Source organism: Macaca mulatta, chromosome 10 (assembly GCF_049350105.2).
Source record: "Macaca mulatta isolate MMU2019108-1 chromosome 10, T2T-MMU8v2.0, whole genome shotgun sequence".
Lineage (NCBI taxonomy): Eukaryota > Metazoa > Chordata > Mammalia > Primates > Cercopithecidae > Macaca > Macaca mulatta.
The window spans coordinates 66,528,055-66,550,562 of record NC_133415.1 but is presented as its reverse complement, the minus strand read 5'-3'; the positions used below and the strand labels follow the sequence as shown (position 1 = coordinate 66,550,562).

The window sequence follows — 22,508 nt, the reverse complement described above, 5'->3', positions numbered from 1 at the left end:
AGAAAAGAAAGAAACCAGCTGAGTCAGCCATGTTGAAGGGCTTTTCCAAGGAGCCCCACCCAGTGGCTTTTGCTTATTTCTCACTGGCTAGAGCTGTCACATGACCACCCCCACACTTCAAGGGAGGGAGGCTGGGAAATGTAGTTTTATAGCTGAATGCATTGCTGTTCTGAATAAAATTGAAGTTTTCTTAATAAGGAAGGAGAAAAGATAGATATGGGGGGAAAGACAACTGCTAATGTCTTCTGACATCTAAGTGGACAATCACTCATCTTCTCTGGATCTCTATTGTCTTATCTACAAAATGTAGCAAGTTAGATCATCAGTAAGGTTCAAATGACTTCCTGGAATATTTTAGCTCTGCTTCTGAAATATTTTTTTTAGGAAAGTTTATATTTTAATTGGATGTCTGATGATTTTTAAGGTTGAATATGCCTTAAAGCTGAAGAACGTTCATTTACATAGCTTTAAATATTGTGATCAATACTTAGGAGATAGTAACCTAACTTGCTTTAACTTCTGATATATGTGATATGTTATTATTAATAATAATAAAGTCTTTTTATTCAGTGTCCACCACTGTGCTAGGTACTTTATATACATAATTTACATTTACATCCTGCAACAAACCTATAAGGCCTTATGCCCATTTTAAAGATGTCAAGGCTAGAGCTCGAATTGTTAAAGTAACTTATCCAAGTTCACACAGTTGGCTTTAAGCTTTAGGATGCCTGTGTTCCACCGGGCTCTCTATGGAACACAGAAAAGGCCCTGCCACCATCTTGCCTATGAGACTCACCACTCATTCTGCCATGGCAATGGGCTGCAGTGAATGAGTTAGCTCTTCCTCAAACATGATGCACAAAATCAGGTTTCACTTCCTTTGAGATGAGATTTTCCACATCACCACTACACCAGGGAGTCATGAAAACTGAATTTTCTGTCACGTTCATAGAAGCAAACAAAGGCTATGGAGAAAATGCCAGCTTGACTCATAAATGCATTATTTTTCTCAGACTGGAAATAATCCAACCTTTGAAATTATTTTTTAATCCTACCAAAATTTAGAGAATAGACTCAGAATTTTTAAAATGAAAGAAAATAAATGGATCTTTTACGACTCCAAACATCTCTTATGGATGAAGAGAACGAGACCCAGAGAAGTGAAACAACTTGCTCCAGGTCACACAGTTTACATTGTTCAGATAAAGATCAGATCCAACAAGTAAAGAGATTAGAATTCTCCTGTTGTCTTTTAGAATTTACCAGATGTTAGTAGAAGTGATTCCTCCAACCTTAAGACTACAGCATCATCTTTAAAACATTTCCATTTTCAATTTCTCTAAAGATGCATAGGCTGAGTTTAAATTCCCTTTGCTGCCTTGATCATGAGGAGGAAAATGTGAATTGGGTTCAGGGGAGCTTGATGCTGTAAATAGAAGTACTGTGCTCTGAAAGAGAATGGTGAGGGAACAGCCTTTCACACGAGAAAAACAATCCTTCCTGTTAGAAGTCAGGTTCCTACAAAGGATAAATGCTTGAGGTGATGGATACCCCACTTACCCTGATGTGATGATTATGCATTGCATGCCTGTATCCAAACATCTCATGTGCCCCCTAAATATAGACACCTACTGTGTATCCACAGAAAGTAAAAATTAAACATTAAACAAAAGGTCAGTCTCCTAGTCAGCCACTTCCTAAGAGATCCTTGCTGACCCCTGGACCCCAGTTTCTCAAATTTCCTGATGATCAGAATCCCGGAGTGCTTGTTAAAAACACAGATACCCTAAGACCACTGCAGAGCCATAGACTCAGAATCTCCAGGGGAACCCCTGAAAAGCTGTATTTTTCACCAGCACTCCCGCCCCCACCGGTGCTCTCCAGGAAGTCAGGAAGCTCTGCCCTGAACGAGGTTTGTTGCATATTGAAAATACTAAATGTTTGGAGGAATCCATGGAATCAAAACCTCTGAGCCTGGACATCATTTTTTTTTTTACCATTCCCAGATGATTCCAATGTGCAGACAAGGTTGAGAACCACTGTCCCAGACTATCAATGTTCTCAAACATCACTGTACAGAAGAATCATTTGGGTTAAAAGCAAATTCTCAGGCCCATGACCTCCAAGATGCTGATTCAGGAGAATTGGAAATTCACTTATGTCACTCATGGTCCTGACACAGGGGGATTGAGGATCACAGTGAGGACTCCTGACTAGGATAACACAGGGACTCCACTGATGGCTCCCTCAGCATCCTGAGCTCCCCCTATCATGACAGCCCTCACATTTTCAATACTGAGTTATCCCTCTGTCCCTAGGGGCTATCAGCTTTTGGAGACAGGGACATTCATCCGACATGCCCAGAGTTAGCATGATGCCTGGATGTGGTAGACACTCAACAGACATCCATAAAATCACTTCATTGCACAGTACCTTCTCATATATCTGCATCTTATTTTCCCAACTATTATATAAAACATTTGAGAACAGGGAATAACATGTCACATTTCTTCTTCTACAGTCTCCAAAACAGTGACCTGTATATTGCAGATACTCCATAAATTTATTTTTTAATTATTTAATAACTATCACCTGTAATTCTTGGGCTGCTATGGTACAATTAAAACTTAAAGCAAGTTGATGAAATACCTATTTTACAGAATACTACATTCTGTCAATTCCTAAATTGTCCAGAAAGGATACTAGAAGGAACCTGATTTTACACTTCAGACATATGCAAATAGCAGGTCAAACAGTGTCACAGACTCAATTACACTGGAGAGTGGACTATGCTCTGATTTATCTCAAAAGTGAAAAGTTCTCTGTTCCAAAACATTATTTCTCTGTCACTCTCTCTCTCTCTTTTTTTCTAAAATGCAGCCCATGAGAATAAATCTGCAGAGAAACATTTAAGAGAGCCTTTCTCCAGGCATCAGAAGAACAGCGCATTTTCATGACAAAGATGAGAAATAAGAAACCTGCTAGCCAGCCCTCGGGTCATTTAGATCCTCATTTGTCAACACTTCTGAGATTAATAAACTCAGAATCCCCTTCCAGCGAAACACTCAAGTTTTTAGCCATAATCAACTTAAGGAACTTTTACACCATTTTCTCAGGTCCTGAGGGACCATATGTCCAAGACACGTTCTGAATCTCCTCAAATAAGCATTGACCGTCCTTGCAACTTGCTTCTTTTTTTTTTTTCTTTTCTTTTTTTTATTGTACTTTAAGTTCTAGGGTACATGTGCACAATGTGCAGGTTTGTTACATAGGTATACACGTGCCATATTGATTTGCTGTGCCCATTAACTCGTCATTTACATGAAGTATTTCTCCTAATGCTATCCCTCCCCCTCCCCCAACCCCACAACAGGCCCCGGTGTGTGATGTTCCCCGCCCTGTGTCCAAGTGTGGAACTTGCTTCTTAATAGAGGAAGGTCTGCATTCAAGAGCACATGGATCATTTGAACTCTTGATTCTGATTCAGATCTTCCAACCAATGAACTTTGCATATGTTGAAATTTTATCAAATAAGTTATGTTGCTCCCAGTCCTTTGAATTGTTTGACTTCTGAAGAGAACTATAGTGCAAGGTTTTGCCAACTTTTTGACCAGAACCCTCAGTGAGTAATAAACTTTGCACTGCAAGTCAGCACACACACACACCTACCCTCCAACTGTTTCATGAAAAAATAGCTTCCTGTATTATGTGCAGTGCACACTTCTATCCTTTTTTATTCTGCTCCGTTCATTTTTTAAAATGATAACACCAATCATTAAATCACTGGTTCTCAACATTGGCTGTCTGTTGGAATGGTCTGAGAAGTGTTAACAATTTCCAATGCCTGGGTCTCACTCCCAGAGATTCTGATTTACTTGGTCTGGGATGAGGCCCTAGCAGTGAGACTTTCAACGTCCCTAGAAGAAAATTTTCATGTGCAGTCCAGATAGATAACCTGTGCGATAACCTGGCTCAAAAACAAATGATGACTTGCAATTTGAAAAATATAGACAATGAGTAGTAACAGACACTAATTTCCAAAAATAACATTTACAAGAAGACTAGTTTATTCACTGAACAAACAATTGTGCCAAGGACCATCCTGGACACTAAGGATATAAATATGCTGAATATAATTTCTCTACCCTTGAATAACTAGTACCCTCATTTTCAAAAATGGAACACACCCGGGTACCAGTTCCCAGATGAAGAAACAGCATGACCAGCACCCAGAAGCTCCCTGTATCCCCTTCCAGTCACTGCCCCACAAGACTGACCACTAATATGACCTCCAACAGCATAGATTAGTCATTCTAATGACTAATGACTAATAATGGAATCATACTTTATGTTCTGTTTTCTGCCTGGCTTCTTTAGGCCAACATGGTATTTGTGACATTTTTCCATATTATTCAGAGTACCTGGAGTTCATTCATTCTCACTGCCTTATAGTACCCCACGTTCTGTAAGTTACACCTCAATTAGTTTACTCATTATTTTTTGGATGGCATGTGGGGGTTTCACAGTTTGGGGCTAGGAGCATTCTGGTTAATATGTACACATTTGGTCAGGTATATGCCTAGGAATAGAATTTCCAGGCCATAGCTTAAGCTTAACTTTAGAAGATACAGCCAAACAGTGTTCCAGTTTGGAAATAGCTTGCACACTCATCAACAAAGTACATGTGTTCCAGTTGCTCCACATCTTCAACACTTAACATTGTCAGTCTTTTTCATTTTAGCCATTCCAGTGTGTGTGTTAGAATAGACTTTTGGGCTGGGCGCGGTGGCTCAAGCCTGTAATCCCAGCACTTTGGGAGGCCGAGACGGGCGGATCCCGAGGTCAGGAGATCGAGACCATCCTGGCTAACACGGTGAAACCCCGTCTCTACTTAAAAAAAATACAAAAAACTAGCCGGGCGAGGCGGCGGGCGCCTGTAGTCCCAGCTACTCGGGAGGCTGAGGCAGGAGAATGGCGTAAACCCGGGAGGCGGAGCTTGCAGTGAGCTGAGATCCGGCCACTACGCTCCAGCCTGGGGGACAGAGCGAGACTCCGTCTCAAAAAAAAAAAAAAAAATAGACTTTTGAAATCAATTTATTTAAGTAAGAAAAGCAAGATTTCTTTAATGGACATATAGAATGGTTCTGAATAGCGCATGGACACCCTCCCTTGAATTTGAGAGTTCACAGAGATTCCAAAATCTTACGAAAGGTCTGTGTCCTGGGTGATATTTCTGTTAATCATTGTGCTTCTCTCTCTCTCTCTCTCTCTCACCCTGCCTCTTGCCCTTGCCCTCTCACTCTCTGCTTCCTGTATCCAGCCTGGGTCTGACCTGGCGGGACATGCAGCATCTGACTGTGCTCACCTCCAAACGGAACCAGCTTCACGACGAAGTTCATCAGTGGCGGCGCAACGGGGTCGGCCTGGAATTTAATCACCTCTTTGGCTACGGGGTCCTTGATGCAGGCGCCATGGTGAAAATGGCTAAAGACTGGAAAACCGTGCCCGAGAGATTCCACTGTGTGGGAGGCTCCGTGCAGGACCCTGAGTAAGTGCGGGTAGTGGTCCATCTGCTGCATGTGGAAGGTGCCCCTGAGATGGCTCCATGGCATTGGCATAATATCACATTCCCTCTTCATGTTTGGGTCAACTGGATTTTTTGTTTGTTTGTTTTTTTGAGACAAAGTCTCACTTTGTCATCCAGGCTGGAGTGCAGTGGCATGATCATAGCTCACTGCAGCCTTGAACTCCTGGTCTCAATAATCCTCCTGCCTCAGACTTCCAAGTAGCTAGGGCCACAGGCGTGCACCACCACACCCGGCTAATTTTTTTTTATTTTTTGTAGAGACAAAGCTTCACTATGTTGTCCAAGCTGGTCTCAAACTCCTGGGCTCAAGTGATCCTTCTGCCTTGGCCTCCCAAAGTACTGGGATTACAGTGTGAGCCACAGTTCTCAGCCTGGATTTGACTCAGGGACAACCAGCTTCCAAGCAGAGCTGCAGGTTTGCACAAATCCAGGGGGCACCATTTACATAGAACATAGAACCCTTGTTTTTGGTTTTGAGTCTTAAGTGTTTCAGTGGTGTATGCAATTATTTCTAAGGGCACAAATCAACCACTATAAGCATTACCCAGCTCAATAAGGAGAACATGACTAGCATCCCCAAAGGCCTTCCTCCATGACCACTGCCATTATCATCCCCACGCCAGCGTAGCCATATTCTTACTTCTAACTCCACAGCTTATTTGCCTGTTCCATACTTACTAGACTCATACACTATGTCCTATTTTACAAACTAGATTATTTTGTTTGGAGTTATGTTCGTGAGATCCAATCATGTTTAATGTGTACTTATAGCTTTTTATCATTGCTGAAGAGTGTTCCAGTGTATGACTATTACACAATTTTTTTAACATTCTACTTGTGGGACAATCTAAGGACTTGATTTTCCTATGAGTGAGATGGATTCCCACTTGGAGGGATTTGTGTGAGTGGTTCCCCACACAGAAACCACAGCGTTGGTCAACTGCACTCACTTCCCTTCCAACTGCCCCACCTTGGCAAGGGGATTGGTCAGTAAGGATACTTCTTAATTTCTCTCTGTCCTCCTTGATGCACTAGTAAAATGGAGATAGTAATTTGTATTATTATCATTGAGGTATTATTTACATATCATGAAATACACAGAACTTAAGTGTGTCATTTGAGTGTTGATAAATGTATACACCCTGGTAACTACCACTGAATCAAGAGATGAGGCATTCCATCAACCCAGGAAGATTCTTCATGCCCACTTCCAGTTCGTCCACACGCTCCACAGACACCCTTTGTTTTTATTCCTTTCTCTGCAGATGTGTTTCACCAGTTCTCGGACTGGACTGTGTCCAGTTTCTTTTTCTCAGCATGAGGCTTGTGAGATTCATCCAGGTCACTGTGTGTAGTCATAGCTCATTCATTCTCATTCTATCTTGAGAATACACCTCCGTGGCTTACGTCATTTAAATGGTGGTAAAATGCATTCCCTGCCAGGGCCATATTTCTGAGCATCATTGAGCTTGGCCAGAGTCCAACCCCTCTCAGACTTTATCCTTCTAGCCACTCTTCATTGGTGCTAGACTCCCTGCATCTCTTCTACTCAGTTACTCAGACCTGAATTCCGGTCTTGACTTCACCAACTTAGACAATACTTTTGACCTTTCTGACCCTCTACGTTAGCAATTCTCAACCTTTGTGCCCTGTCTCCCTTTGACAGCATGGTGACGTCTATGGGCTCCATCTCAGTCTAATGTTTTGCAAATTCATTAGATAAAATATACGGGATTGCAAAGGAAACCAATTATGTTGAAACCAATTACAAAAATGTTTTAGAAAACAAATTCATGCTGAAATATATGTCCCCTTGTCAGCACATTAAGTAAAAAGCTCTAGTGGCAAGTCTAATGGCCACAACAATTTCAGAGCAGCAGTGATGACTAACTGCTGCTGCAAGATCCATGCAGTTGCTATGGTGGGACATGAAAATCTGCCAGCTCTTTGATGATGAAGTCCGATGCCACTGTGCTTTGTGGCCTGCATTCATAATCAAAAGAGAAGAAAAATTTCTGTTATAAGCTAGTGAAAATTAAGACGTGGGGTTTTTTCCATTGAAATTATTAGACCCCTGAATTCTATCCCAATGGGCCCCAAAATAAGAGATTTTTTTCTCTTTCCTCACAAGTAAAATGGAGCTAATGTCTTTCCTCCTCAGGCTGCTGGGAGACTTTAGTAACACACAAGTCTACAGCAGGCACACAGTAGGCACTTAATAAATGTAACGTTGCCTCTCCTTCTCATCCATGACTAGATGTGAACACTCCTAGCTCACATCTGTAGAATAAAAAATGACGGCAATCTCCTAGAATTTTTGGTGAAATAATTGTCTGATTTTTATGCAAATTCCAAATCGTGTATCCTCTCAGCCTAAAATATCCTCCAGTGGACAAGCATGTGCCCTGGGGATGCCCATCCTCCCATGGGCCAGCGTCCTGCCATAGACGGGCAGCCCACTATAGGTCAGCATCCTCCCATGGGCCAGCGTCCTCCCATGGACAAGTATCTTCCCATGAGTGAGCATCCTCATTGTTTACTCACTGAGCCCCTAGAAAGTGCACCAAGTGGATTACTGCCAAGCTGAGTACTTTTTTCCTTGAAACAGTCCATGATTTTAGAAGGCCTCACTTTAATCAGCACCACATGGAAAAAATAAAGCTTCAGCCCAAGCCCTATATAATCTAAAAACACAGAGCTGCCCAAGTCCCAAGTGATGTTATAAATGTCCTATAATAAAAATAGCTACTCTGCACAGTTCCTCACCATTTTCCAAAGCTGCTGTGTCCACCCATCATTTCTATTCACTCCCGCATCCCTCCTCTCGGTAAGACAGGTTTCTCTGAGCTCTAAACAAGTTGGTTGACACGGTCAAGGCCACAGAGGCTGTAAGTGTAAGTGAAGACTGGAAGTCGCTTTTATGGAGTGCCGACTGCATGCTATGTGCTTTCATACACATAAGCTTCACAGCCACCCTATTGTTGAGGGTGTGCCTTACACTCACACAGTCGAGGTGGGTGTGGGGGTGAATATTTTGCAGCCTTAACAACAAACTGGTCCCATGCTGTGTGTCAGGGAGAAGCACCGACTAGATGTGGTATATGCTAGGTCCATTTACATTATTGCATTTAATCCTTGTAAGCCCAGGAGGTGTGTCCTATCATTATTACTTTTTATACACAAGGAAGCTGAGATCCAGAAAGGAATAAAAAATAAAAAATGTGCTCAGAGTCACAAAGGGCAGAGCAGGACTTGAAGTGAAGCCCATCTAAATCCAAACCCCAGGCTCTTTTCACTACCTAACCTTGACCTTAATCAGCAACTGTGCACACAGGTCCTACGTCAGGCCGTATGTGAGAGCAGCCCTGCTGTGAGCTCACAGTGCCATTACTGATGAGAGGAGGCTGGGAAAGGTCAAGGGCATGCCAAATGTCATCCAGCTACTAAGCAGCCAAATTGGGATCTGAGCCCAGTCACTTTGACCCCTCACGGTGGGCTCTCAGGTATCTCAGTGACTCCCCCTGGAGAAGGTGAGGCTTGGGTAGGGGAGGGAGTTCCAGTAAACATTCCCCTGGGGATTCTGAAACACCCACCTAGTGGGTGCTCCCATCTCCCAAACCCCATCACTGGCATTCCAGAGGCCCTGTCACTGGTCTACAGTGCCAAGGTCTACAATGTCTTTTGGGAATGAACAAAGATGAGACTGGAAACCACTGTCCAAATGAGGGATTTAAGGCTAAACCCTACTCATCATAACTAACTTTACCCAAAGTCAGCATGAAATGGGCATTGACAACTATTTCCCTTGTTAGAGCTCAGAATCATTTGTTGAGAAGTTTGGAAGCGCAGCGACTTTCTACAGCGGTGAAAATGTTCTGCACTGTCCAGTACAATAGCTTGTGGCTATTGAGTGCTAGAAAGGGGGTGACTGTGATTAAGAAACTAAAGTTTTCATCCCATTTCATTCTAATTAATTTAAATTTAAATAGCAACATGTGGCTAGTGGCTACCATCTTGGACAGCTAGGTCTTTTTTTTTTCTTTGAGACGGAGTTTCACTCTGTCGCCCAGGCTGGAGTGCAGTGGCACGATCTCAGCTCACTGCAACCTCCGCCCCTCCAGGTTTTTAAGCAATTCTCTGACTCAGCCTCTGGAGTAGCTGGGATTACAGGTGCATGCCACCACACGCAGCTAATTTTTTTGTATTTTTAGTAGAGACGGGGTTTCACCATCTTGGCCAGGCTGGTCTTGAACTCCTGACCTCGTGATCCACCCACCTTGGCCTCCCAAAGTGCTGAGATTACAGGCATGAGATACCGCACCCGGCTACGGGCAGCCAGGTCTAAGGCACGTCTGGTAGTTACATCTTAGCAGGAGGGATGCTGAATTGTGCAAACTGAATGGGAAGTGGAGATTTAATAACATAAACTCTATGAAGGGGTGTCAAGAAGATGAGACTACAAGAAAGGCTGGCTGGTCCATTTTATAGCCTCATGCCTTCCCCCAGCATGACATCCAATTGCAGCATCCCAGAAGCCTAAAGGCAGCCTTGGGAGGGTGATAGTAAGAACTACTGCTAAGAACTTCTCTCGGACAGTCACTCCTAGCCCTTTACTTCCACTATCTCATTTAATCCCAGGAGGTTGGCATTCCTAGTCTTAATTTAGGTGAGAAAACAGGATCAGACAAATAAAGCAAATGGCCTTTACTCCTATGTCCTTATCCATTCCACAAGGCCCTGGGGCCTGGAACCTCCTTCCCTTATTGCAAAAGGAAAAAGACTTACGATGTCTGTGCCTTTACAGACACTCTGCAAGCAGCGGGTGGGGGCTGGAATGTCCCCCACAGGCAGCGCAACTGGCACAATATCTACATTTAGTTGCATATAAGCAATATTTACAATTAACAAAAAGTTGGCGCCATTGCAATATTTAGGGGAAGAGTTAACTTGGAATATACTGAGGCCCTCTTAGTCAAGGTACATGTCGATACCAGGCTTTATTTTCTGAGATTGCACTGGACAAGCAAGATAGACCTCTAATGATCATCAAGCACCATGTGATTATGAGAGAGGGCAGGAGGGGAGCACTGTGGGAGAGGAGAGAGAGGAATGAGGATGTATACTGAGATGAACGGCATTTATCTCCCAGTTTCTGAATATGCTTAGCATTCCATCATAATCTGCATACATGTGGAATTTAAGGCCAGAGGGAACACTGGAAATAATGTTGTCCGAGTCCCTCTAAGGAATCTGAGGTCCGGAGATGTGATCATCCCAACATCTCACAACTAGCCAGGAACTTTATGCAAGATCAATGCAGTGTTTTCAATGAAGAGAAACGGGAGAGCTATTTCAGCACTAACTCAGCTGGGCCCTCCCAAAAGACTGGGCCCTTGTCTATCGTATTCACTGGTGTACCCCTAGTGCCTAGAATGGTGCCGGGCATTTAGTAGACAGGTGATAAATATTTTTTAAATGAATGAGGGAATGAAAATATTCAGCCAGCATCAGCTGGACACAAGGGAAATGTCTGACTGGTGGCAATAGGACGGGTGGGCCAGCCAGGCAAACGTGGCAAGGAGGCTCTGCCTTGGTCGGAAGGGCTCTGCCTCCTCTCAGTGCCCTCTGGTCACTCATCCACCCCCACACTGGAACTTGTTCTCAGATGCAGATGAGTTAGGTCTAGGGCAAATATACTTGTTGAAGAACACAGAGGCTACACAGGGAGATTTGGAGGGCAGCCCCGGGGCTGGCTGTGCTGCTTGGCAGAGGAGGCCCTTATGACCACGAAGCACACTCGTGGGGTGGTAGGATCGAGGAATCAACAGCCGTGGCAATCGCCACTCTCCATAATGTGCAGGGCTGCACAGAAACAGCTTCCAAGGTGGAGTGAGTGGTGATTGTCAGGTTTGTGGGTTTCCTCGGCATTAATCTTCCCGGAGAGGGAGTCAATTTGAAAAGCAATTTTCTAAAGAGGCTTTATCAAGAGAGTCAGTGAAGGATGCTCAGCTACAATCAAAGGGGAAAATACACCTGGCTGTGACCAGCTGCACCAGCTGTGTGTGCAATGAGCGGAGCCAGCCCAGGCCGGCCCCATCAGCCAGCCCGGAGTGACCTGTCCAGCACAGTCTGCCCCCAGCCCTTCTGGGCACCCTGAGGGGACTATTCACTGACCTCCTTTAAGGCTGTGCCAAAATATGTGATCCGGCTCTGAAGTTTAAGTGAATTTTGAAATAAATGTTAAAACCTGGTATCAATGCCGGAAGCAGCATGGGAGGGAGAGGTCAGTGTGTGCTCAGCCCTGTGCCACCTGGGGGACCGTGGACCAGCACTCCCGAGCTGCAGAGTCTTCCTGCACGAGCTCATGCCCACCTGACTCTGCTACAGGGAGAGGAGAAAACCTCACCATGGCTACCTGCTGAGTGTCCTCAATGCCACAAAAGCAGGCATTTTAGGCACTTGAGAAAGAGTCATTGTTACTATTGTGATTATTCTATCAAAACAATCACAGCTTTATAACTTCTTTTCTTTCTTTCTTTTTTTTTTTTTTTTTTTTTTTGAGATAGAGTCTTACTCTGCCACCCAGGCTGGAGTGCAGTGGCACAATCTTGGCTCACTGCAACCTCCACCGCCTAGGTTGAAGCTATTCTCCTGCCTCAGCCTCCCGAGTAGCTGGGACTACAGGCGTCTGTTACCACACCCGGCTAATTTTTGTATTTTTAGTAGAGCCGGGTTTCACCATGTTGACCAGGCTGGTGTCGAACTCCTGACCTCAGGTGATCTGCCTGCCTTGGCCTCCCAAAGTGTTGCGATTACAGGCATGAGCCACCACACCAGGCCACAGCTTCATAACTTTATCATGTAGTTGAAGATTCATAACACAAGAAGCATTCCCCAGGGCCTCCTGGGAAGCAACACCTATTTCTTGACACAAGGCAGTTTAAACACTTACTCGCAACGATGTGCAATAAAATAAAGATACAAGCCACCCCACACCCCTACGTTTGTCTTTTATAGGACTTGAACACTAGGCTTTTGCGTATTATCTCTAATAGGTCAAAGAAGAACTCTTTTTTTTTTTTTTGGAGATCAAGTCTTGCTGTGTCACCCAGGCTGGAGTGTAGTGGCGTGATTTCAGCTCACTGCAATCTCCACCTCCCACGTTCAAGCAATTCTCCTGCCTCAGCCTCCTGAGTAGCTGGGATTACAGGTACACACCACCATGCCTGGCTAATTTTTGTATTTTTAATAGAGACGGGGTTTCTGCATGTTGGTCAGGCTGGTCTTGAACTCCTGACCTTGTGATCCGCCCGCCTTGGCCTTCCAAAGTGCTGGGATTACAGGCGTGAGCCACCGCTCCCGACCTAAGAACTCTTAAACCTCCAGAAAGCATGCTTCATTTTCTGCAGCAAATGAGCTCCAGATCATGACCTGGAAACTAACACCCTATGACTATTTAAAATATTTCTGCAGAGCCTCTTTTTGTTCCACCACCAACCTCCTCCTATTTAACCTTCTTATAAATTGACACTTAGTTCCTGAGCATGTATCTCCTTTTTGCTTTAAAATAAGAATGTTGTATTCCTTTTCTTATAAAAGCAATACATGGTCACTGTAAGAAAATCAGAAAATACAAGTGAGCAAAAAAATAGAGAGAAACAAGAAACATCTGGAAAATACTGTTCTTAGGCTCCCCCAATGCCATGATGCCAGGCAAAAACCTTACCTGTGAGGGGAGAATGGTGTTCTTTCTCTACCAAGTTCGCTGCCTCTGGAATTCACAGCATGGTTTTAATTTAATTTCATAGTAACTTAACATTCTCAGAAGAGTCCAGCCCCATGTCTCCTCTCTCAGGGGACCCAGCTCTTGTGCAGGAAGCAGTTCACATGGCAGGGCAGGATTGGGCGGTTTTTCTAGCTGGCCGTCTATCCATGGTGGTTTAAAAAAAAGCCAGACTCCCGGCCAACGTGAAAAGAGTTGTTCTAGTGCTGGGATGATCTCTTTTGATGGAAGGAGAGAAATATAGATTGGACCAAACCTGAGATGACCTTCAAGCACACCATGGCTAAGGGGGCTTCGGTAGATGGTGACAGTGCCTGGTTCAGATCCTCTTTCCCTGGGCTGTGCACCACCTAGGGACTCCGAGCTGACTCCAGCTGCTGCGGGCATTGGCTGCTAACTGTGGTCCTCTGCCTGTATCTCTGAAGAATCACCCTCAGGGGCTATGGAAACCTGGCTGAAATAAGAATACACAAAACCAACGCTCTTGCCCCCAAGCAGGACAACTGTGTGGTGATGCTGATGCTCCAAAGCCAGCATGGCCTCTGACCGCCAGGCACACCCCAGTGCCCAAGGCTTCTAGGAAAATGTGTGATTCTTAACACAAGTTTGTGTGTTTGTCCCTACTCCCACCTGTCTTTCAGCTTTCCAAGGTGCATGGAATATTTCTTTCAGTCTCCCTCCATCTCCCCCTTGCACGCTGTCTCACAAATGCACAACACTCACTCTAAAGTAAGACTTTTAGCCTGGGCAGTCGGTGGCCTGTGTTCTAGTTTCCCCTTCTCAGCCTCGCTGTCATTTTCCCTCCCTTGGTCTTAGTCACTAAGGCCTTCCCCATGACCGTGGGGCTCCTGGGAGAAACAGATACGACAGCTGCCATGGAAGATTCACACAGACAGGAACACACCAGCCCTTGTTGTCCTGCCGATGAGGCTCCTTCTTGGGACTCAAATTCCAGGCTCCTCTACCATGCCCTTAATGTCAAAGTGGTCCCCAGCCTAGATCTATCTTTACAATAACTTCTTAAGGGCTTTTTAAAGAAAGCAAAAGAAGTGAGAGTGACTGAGCCCACAAGATGGAATGAGGCCCATATTCTGTATCACCAGCGATGACATGAATATAGTCAATAGGCCTCAGACACTGTGCAGAGGGATGGGGTAATCAGTTTCCAATTGCTCTTCTCTAGAGACAAATAACACCTGTTTTAGGTTGGGTTGCCTGGAAGCAGAACCTGTGAGCCAGGCAAAAACTGAATGCCCTTGAAACAGAAGCCCAAGAGACTCTGCCCCTTGTTGTTGTTCTTATCAGATTCAAATTCAACATACATAAACAATTTAGACCCACACTATCCAGTACAGAAGCAACCAGCCACACGTGGTTATATAATGACATATTAGATTAATTAAAATTGAATAAAATAAATTGAACATTCATTTCTTCATTCACATGATCTATGTTTCAATTGCTCACTAGGCTACCATACTAGAGATTATATATATAGAACATTTCCATCATTGTGGCTAGTGGTGGTCTAGACATTTGTAAATATACTACGTATATAAGTATATATGTATAGATGCATTCTATATATGTACATATATAATGTATATGTATGATAATTTATCTTGCCAGCAACTGTTCAGGGCAGGAATTAATAGCTCAGATCATGCAAACACTTGTTCACAACTGGACTCGTAGTCTGAGACTCTTCGCGCTACCCTATACAGCTGTCCACTGCCGGGCTGGAGCCCAAACAATCTTTAGTCATTTATCACCTTACCTGTTCTGTTTCTGATCTTGTTCTGAATAAATAGCACCATCTTTGAGAAATCCAGGTTATGGCCCTCATTACCCCGACCTCCAAAGTTGGCTTAATGCCTGCTTTCCACCAAATGGATGGATTTCCCCAGATCCTGGGGACAGAAAGACCACCCCCACTGTCACTGGATCCCCATAGCTGATGGACACTCCATACATCACTCAGCATCAGCATCCAGGGGTGGGAGAGGAGAACACAGCAGTGCTCCATGAAACCGTTTAAGTATGTACTTGTAAAGTTCCTCCGGAGAGTATTAATGAACTGCACTGTATGTTTCAGCAAGCCCTCCCAGGCTCATGGCCTTGGTTCCTAGGGCAACGCAGAACCAAGGCTTGACTCCGAGCTGGGCATGTAACCACTGCCTTTTTGTAAATGTGCTTTACAAGATGTGTGTTTAAAAATATCCACCATCTTATACTCCAAAATAAAAGCCATGTTGAGGAAGGATATTTGCAAAGGCAGTAGGCCAGTACCATGTGCCAAGCATTGTGCCTGGTATTTTATTTATTTATTTATTTATTTTTCAGCACAGGAAGATAATATTTATTATATTTTAGCTAGAAACAGAGCAGATAGCAAGTTCACGAGGTATGAATTTTTTTTCTTAAATCAGGCTTAAACAACAATAATAAAAAACAAATCTGCATATATATGTTGGTCACTATTATAATCCTCAAGGGCACAAAAGCCAGCAGCATAAAGAAACATGAATAATGACTGAGAAGTTCTGATGTGCCAAAAACAAAGATCACTGCATTAAACTCCTTTATTTTGCTAATATTATTATTAAACATTTAATAATTATTAATTATTATTTGGCAAAATATCAAACATGCACATAGTATTCCTATGAGAATATTGCCTTAATATCATCAATATTAATACTAAGTTTATTCCTCTCCAAAATTCAATGAGTTGTGGTTCCACTTTCTATACTTATTAGTGTTAGTGGTAATATGAAAAACTGATTTTGTTTGCAGGGTTAAGTAGCAGATTGACTTCGCATTTGGTGGCCAGCTGTGCACCCTAATTTTTCATCTATTTTCTTAATAAATTTAATTACATTTCATAAACCCTGAGATAACCTGCTAATGATTATGTACTTTTAATCTATACTCTATTCCACTCAATTTGAACCCCACATGATAAGTCTTCAAAATTATTTACAGATGGTTGTAATTGAATCAATGACAAAATTTACTACTTGTATAGATAAGACTGATAACAAGGCCTTTAACTAAGAGTTGCATATTTTATATACACTTTTAACTTGCTAGGAGCAACTCTTAAAATTACATCTATCATTCTGTCAGAAAGCAATAAGTGCTTTTCATTTTGCTTACTTCTATACGTGTAACCAGATTCACCTATTTCCTCCCTTGTAAAACAACTATTTTTTTTCCTTCCCGAAGTATTAATACTTGTCTTCCAACTGAACAATTGCTAAACAGAACTTAGCATTTGCACAGCACATTGATAACTATAGTGCTTAGCACAGACATATGCCCACAATAGGCATCTGATAAATGTTTGTTCCACATGGCATGAATTGTAAGGCAGCTGTTAGAGTCACATACTGTTCATCATATACTACAACTAATTTTATTTAACTAGGAAATTCAGTTTACCAGATTTAATTATTCACCCTCAAGTGTAAATCCAAAAATTTGAAATTAAAAAAAATCGATTTACTAATCCTCAGAAAAAGTAAACAAGTTAATCATAGCTGTTACTATACTGTTAATTGATAGAGATTTTTTTAAAATTACTTTCCACTAAATATTATGTACAATTAAGTGAGGGGAAGAAAGTTTAAAAAAATGAAAAGATGTTAGCTAATTCTCATCATTTTCTCCACATTTATCCTTGCAGCTTATTTATTCTTATATTTATTCCTGTTAACTTCTCTAGCTGAAAGAGAATTTTATTATCTGAATGGAGTTCTCTATACCTTATATCCCCATCACAAAATACTAGTGAAAAGCTGGTGTAAATGTAAGATTGTATTTTCACGTCATGCCATATTTCTGCATTTATTTTTTGCTAGCATTAAATTTTTCCTACTTAAATGATGCTGCATAAAATACGAGACAATCTGCCAATTACTATGATATTGCTTGCTTATAATATTCAGTTTTCGTTGATAGCTTTAAAGTATATTACACACTTGTCATTTAGCACACTAATAAATAACTATTTTTGAAAGGATACACTGACAAATTCTTAAGTTAATGGATTTAGCCCAACATTTTTAGTCAGTTAAAAAACAATAGCAATGGCAAAAACATTGACAATACAGTTCACGGTCCAGTTCTCCCATCTTACGGTACAGGTTCCATCAGATGTGGTATCCCAAAAACAGGAGCTGGCTGTGAAAGCCGTATGCGCTCTTCTGGACCACTGCACAGTTCACAGTATATTTATAAGCTTTTCCCAACTTAACCAGATGTGTTAAGGATTATTCCACTATGCCTGCGGTTGGTCCATGGGTTGACGTTGTTGTAATTATAATCTTCACCACCTAAAACCCCATCTGCACACTCTGACAATATTGTGAGTTTCCTCAGCATTGAGGCCAACCTCGCAGTGGCGTTGGTACTCCTCCATGGTAGCGCCGGCTCTCCCTAGGGGCAGAGCGACGCCTGTGCCTGATATTTTATACATGGTCTTGTTTAACCACACAAGAACCACCCCCAATGACAGTGAAACTTCAAATACTTAAATAACCGGCCCAAGCTCTCATGAGCAGTAAACATAGAAGCAGAATTCTGATCCAAATGGGTTTATTCCCAAAGTCTGGAGTCTTTCTATTACACCACGTAATCCTCAAATGCAGTTTCTTTTTTTCCTTCTTTCTAATGCAAGAATCTTTGAGCTTCTCACACTCCAAGAAGGCCATCTCCAGAAAGGAGATTGCCTGTAAGGACAGCCTAGAGAATATTGAGGCTTAACCTCGCTCCAACTCTCGCCAAAGAGACCCCCAAAGTCTCCTGATTGCTCATTTGACTGCCTTTCACTGGAATTAATTTACCCATTTTCAGCTTTTCTTAATGGTAGTAATAGCAGTCATACTAGCAATAGCTTCTATTTATCGAAGTACTTAGCACTTTGAAAGAAAAGCATTATGAGTTCCTGCCTCAGTCTGGGTTGTCCCAAAAGTCCAACCTGAGACAAGACTTGGGTGCTCACAGCTTTTTGAGAAAAGATCCCAGGTAACACAAGTGAGGAAGTGGGGATGTAAAATAAGGGAGGGGAGAAAAGCCAATAAAGAGTGCATGAATGATCGAGTTGCCACCGTGGGCAGCTGAGCTCAGTCCCACTAGGCACACTGAGTTGTCACGCTGAGGAACAGAGAAGCCAGGGTAAAAACCTGTCTGTCAGTCATTGCGAGACAGTTACTCCTCAAAGGTTAAATCCCTGCCAGCTTTGGGCCGCCCTGCAAACTGGCTGCACAGGCTTCCACGGAGGTGGGAGGAAGCCCGGAAACACCGGGGGATTCTCGTGCCTGGGGTGGGAAGCAGTGGAGGTGCAAGGGAGCTTCAGCTGCGGGCAAACTCAGAAGGGCCTTAGGAGACTCAGGAGGGGCATCACAGCATCTGCCACTTTCTCCTTCCACACGGAAGGTTCCAAGCGTAAGTAACTTGCTCACAGCTGGGTGTGTTGGCTCACACCTGTAATCCCAGCACTTTGGGAGGCCAAGGCAGCTGGATCACTTGAGGCCAGGAGTTCAAGACCAGCCTGGCCAACATGGTGAAACTCCATCTCTACTAAAAATACCAAAAAATTAGCCAGGCTTGGTGGCACATGCCTGTAACCCTGGCTACTGGGGAGGCTGAGGCATGAGAATCACTTGAACCCAGGAGCTGGAGGTTGCAGTGAGCTGAGATCACACCACTGTACTCCAGCCTGGGCAACAGAGTGAGACCCTGTCTCGAAAGAAAAAAAAAAAAGATATAAATAACTTACTCAGGCTCGCACAGCCAGTGTGGGAACTAAACCCAGGTCTGTCTGATCAACCCCAAAGCCCTTGCCGTTTCTGCTACCTGAAGCTGCCCTCAAAATCCCTTGTAAGGTGCACCCACCACTGTTTATCCTATCTCCTCTTCACTCTGTCCTCAGGAAAATACCATCCACTGGCAAGTTGGTGCTGACACTCACAACCGATGCCTGTGAGGGGAAGGAAAATTTTGTCCGCTATCTGGAGCATGTCCAGGCTGTCATCACGGTCAACGCGACCAGGAGAGGAGACCTGAACATCAACATGACTTCCCCTATGGGCACCAAGTCCATTTTGCTGAGCCGGCGTCCGAGGGATGACGACTCCAAGGTGGGCTTTGACAAGTGGCCTTTCATGACCACCCACACGTGGGGGGAAGACGCCCGAGGCACCTGGACCCTGGAGCTGGGGTTTGTCGGCAGTGCCCCGCAGAAGGGGGTGCTGAAGGAGTGGACCCTGATGCTGCATGGCACTCAGAGCGCCCCGTACATCGACCAGGTGGTGCGGGATTACCAGTCCAAGCTGGCCATGTCCAAGAAAGAGGAGCTGGAGGAAGAGCTGGACGAAGCCGTGGAGAGAAGCCTGAAAAGCATCCTTAGCAAGAACTAGCGCTGCACATCCGCCTTCCCCGCCGCCCTCCCTCCCTGGCTCCGCCTCTGTCCTCGCTCCACGTTTCAGGCAGGCACCTAGCAATTCCATCACCCATACAGGGAATTCCATCTTCTTAATCCGAAGCTTCGCTCACTGTCAATGATTATTTTCATTACAATGGAAACAATCTTTTTTACTCTATGCCCCAAATATAGCGTTCCCAACAACATCCATGTCCTATGTGTGACTCTAAATTCTTTATTTCTGTCATTTAGATGGGTGATATCCTGAAAAAAAAAAAATGGGACAGCTTTCCCCTCAATTTTTTTTTTTATTTCTGAGAAGAGAAAAGAACCCATTTTAAAAGCCACATACAGTGACTCCAAGAACGATTGTCCGTGGTCTCAAATGAGGGGCTGTTATGTAACAAGAAAATCAAAGCTGAGGCCAGGGGGTAAGCGCCACATCTCTGAAAGCACAGGAGACACGGTGCTGTAAATCCTTTGGGGAGCGATGTTTTGAATTTAGTGAGATTTGCCAGGAGTGTAGATTAAGGCGGGGTGATTCAAAAGATGCCATTCATAGAGAGCCCTAGTTACTGCATGGGGAAAGAGATCCAGGAAGCATGAGGGCTGGATATTTTACTACCAACGCCAAGATAATTCACTCTACTCAGCCAGCATGGCGAATATAAAACGTACGGAGCGTGGCTGTGCGCTCACCAGCTGCTGCTCTGAGTTATGTTAAAATCCGCTAGAGCAGCCCAAATTTTTCTCAGTTTGTATAGAGTTCATCCCAGCCCCAATTTTCTGGGGCTCCTCACATCCAAAAGAGAAGAAAAATTAAGACAAGCCTGGCAACACATCTGGTGAAGAGTAGTTTACTAGCTTTTCAAACAAGAATGTCCCATTTCCTAAGTCACTTCCAGGTTTCTTAATCTGATCTGAGTGAGAGGCGAGAGGAGTATTTTTTTTTTTTTTTTTTTTTACAGCTTTATATACATAGATGTGGGCTTTGATTTCCAAATAATATAATGGAAGAGAAATCTCATACTCCCCCACAGTTTGATGTCATTAATGTGTTGGGAAAAAGGCCTCTGTCCTGGAAGAGTCATGGGAGGTTAAAGGGGCACGTTTGAAGATGCGAGCGCTATCTTCACATAGTTTTCCGGTTGTATGGAGCCTCTTCTGCCAAGAGAGGACCATGCAATTCATCCCAGAGGAACCTGAGGCCTGAAGGAGGCGAGAGAAGACCTCTGTTAGGAAAGCACACAGTTACCTTCTCGGCAACTAAGCAATCCATGAGACCATTTAACACGCAACCCAAAGGTTACGGTCAATCCCAAAAGTCACCACTTTATTCCCAACTAGACATTATTAGACTAGACCTCAGGTCACTTTGTTTACCTACTCAGAGATTGGCTTCTCATCCCCAGTCCCAGTGCACACCCATTTCCAAGAAATGCTTTGTCTCCAGCCTCTCCAGGTACCATCTCCCTTCCTGTGGGAGCACAGAGCTTAGCCTGGAGCACCTCTCCTTCAAGCCAGCAACACAGAGCACTAGGTTCAATTCCCTGAAGGTGGCCACTTTAAGAGAGAAACCTGAAAACCCCATTTGCTTTCTTTTCTCCCATATTGGCATGGATTTCTGTCTTCTCTAACACCTTGTGACCTTCTCTATATCATGCTTTAAAGTGTAATAATATGATTTTTTAAAAGAAATTTATTACTTGTTGCAAAGGTCTTTTTAAACAAGTTTAGATTTCAAGAAAAAATAAATGGAAATCATTGGAAATTCATTTCACATTAATGGTCTGAAAATAAACCAAAGGACATTATGTGTGCATGTGTGTATAAGTGCACACAGAAATATATATACATATGTAGACTATATACATGTGTGTATATATGTGTATATATACATACACTTGTATAAATGTATATACACATATACCTATAATGTGTGTATGTGTATTTATTGAAGAAACAGATACCATATTCATCTCTAAAATAATATTCAGAGAATATCAAGATGATTCTGGCTGAAGAAAAAGGCCAGGAAATTCAGGTGAAAATATTCATCGATTCCCATTGCATCACCTCTGTAATTTTGCAGCTCTCTGTATAAACATTAAATGTCTTATATAGCAGCAAAAATATAAAATAGTTGTCCATATTTTCACAGGTGTGGTGTAATTTATAAAATTAGAAAGCAACATATCAGCTTCTTAAGAGAAATGGCAAGTTTTGATATGAGTATACAATATATAAAAATATATATAGTGCTATATATAAATATTTGGTCTCTATTTCATTTTTTGCATCAGTATTAACACTAAAATATGTCTCACTAGTGATGTTTTTATGATATCCCTGATCCTAACTCAAGAGACAGTTATTTATAGTCATTTATTTTAAAAAATGAAAATAAGTGAATAATGATTAATTAGGTTAACATTGTTGCTCCCTGTGACAAAATTTTATAAGTAAATTTCAAAAAACGTTGTAAATTAGGAGGCTCAACAATAAAACATTACCTTCCAGAAATTATGTCAGATGTGCTATATCGTACATGAAAATACTTTCATCCATTCTAGGGACAGATAATTTTAAAATTGCCAAAGAGAGATCTAAAGAGCCTGCTTTAATAAGTATGCATAAAAGACATAATTAGCATATAAATCATACACAAATTATGATGTACAGCAGTATTTTTCAAACTCTAGTTACAT

General features: G+C 42.9%; 1 protein-coding gene and 1 pseudogene across 2 annotated transcripts in view; one reads left to right on the top strand and one right to left on the bottom strand.

Moving 5' to 3' along the window:
- PCSK2 (proprotein convertase subtilisin/kexin type 2) overlaps window positions 1-22,072 on the top strand; it is a 254,019-nt gene extending 231,947 nt beyond the window's left edge. Inside the window, exons 10-11 of one of the 2 annotated variants that reach the window (XM_028827173.2) lie at window positions 5,324-5,551; window positions 19,309-22,072. In XM_028827173.2, coding sequence (XP_028683006.1) covers window positions 5,324-5,551; window positions 19,309-19,795 — 715 coding nt within the window. In that variant the 3' untranslated portion in view covers window positions 19,796-22,072. 2 annotated transcript variants of the gene reach the window in all.
- LOC114670442 (dynein light chain Tctex-type 3 pseudogene) lies at window positions 17,354-17,796 on the bottom strand (annotated as a pseudogene).
- Window positions 22,073-22,508: the final 436 nt, after the last annotated feature.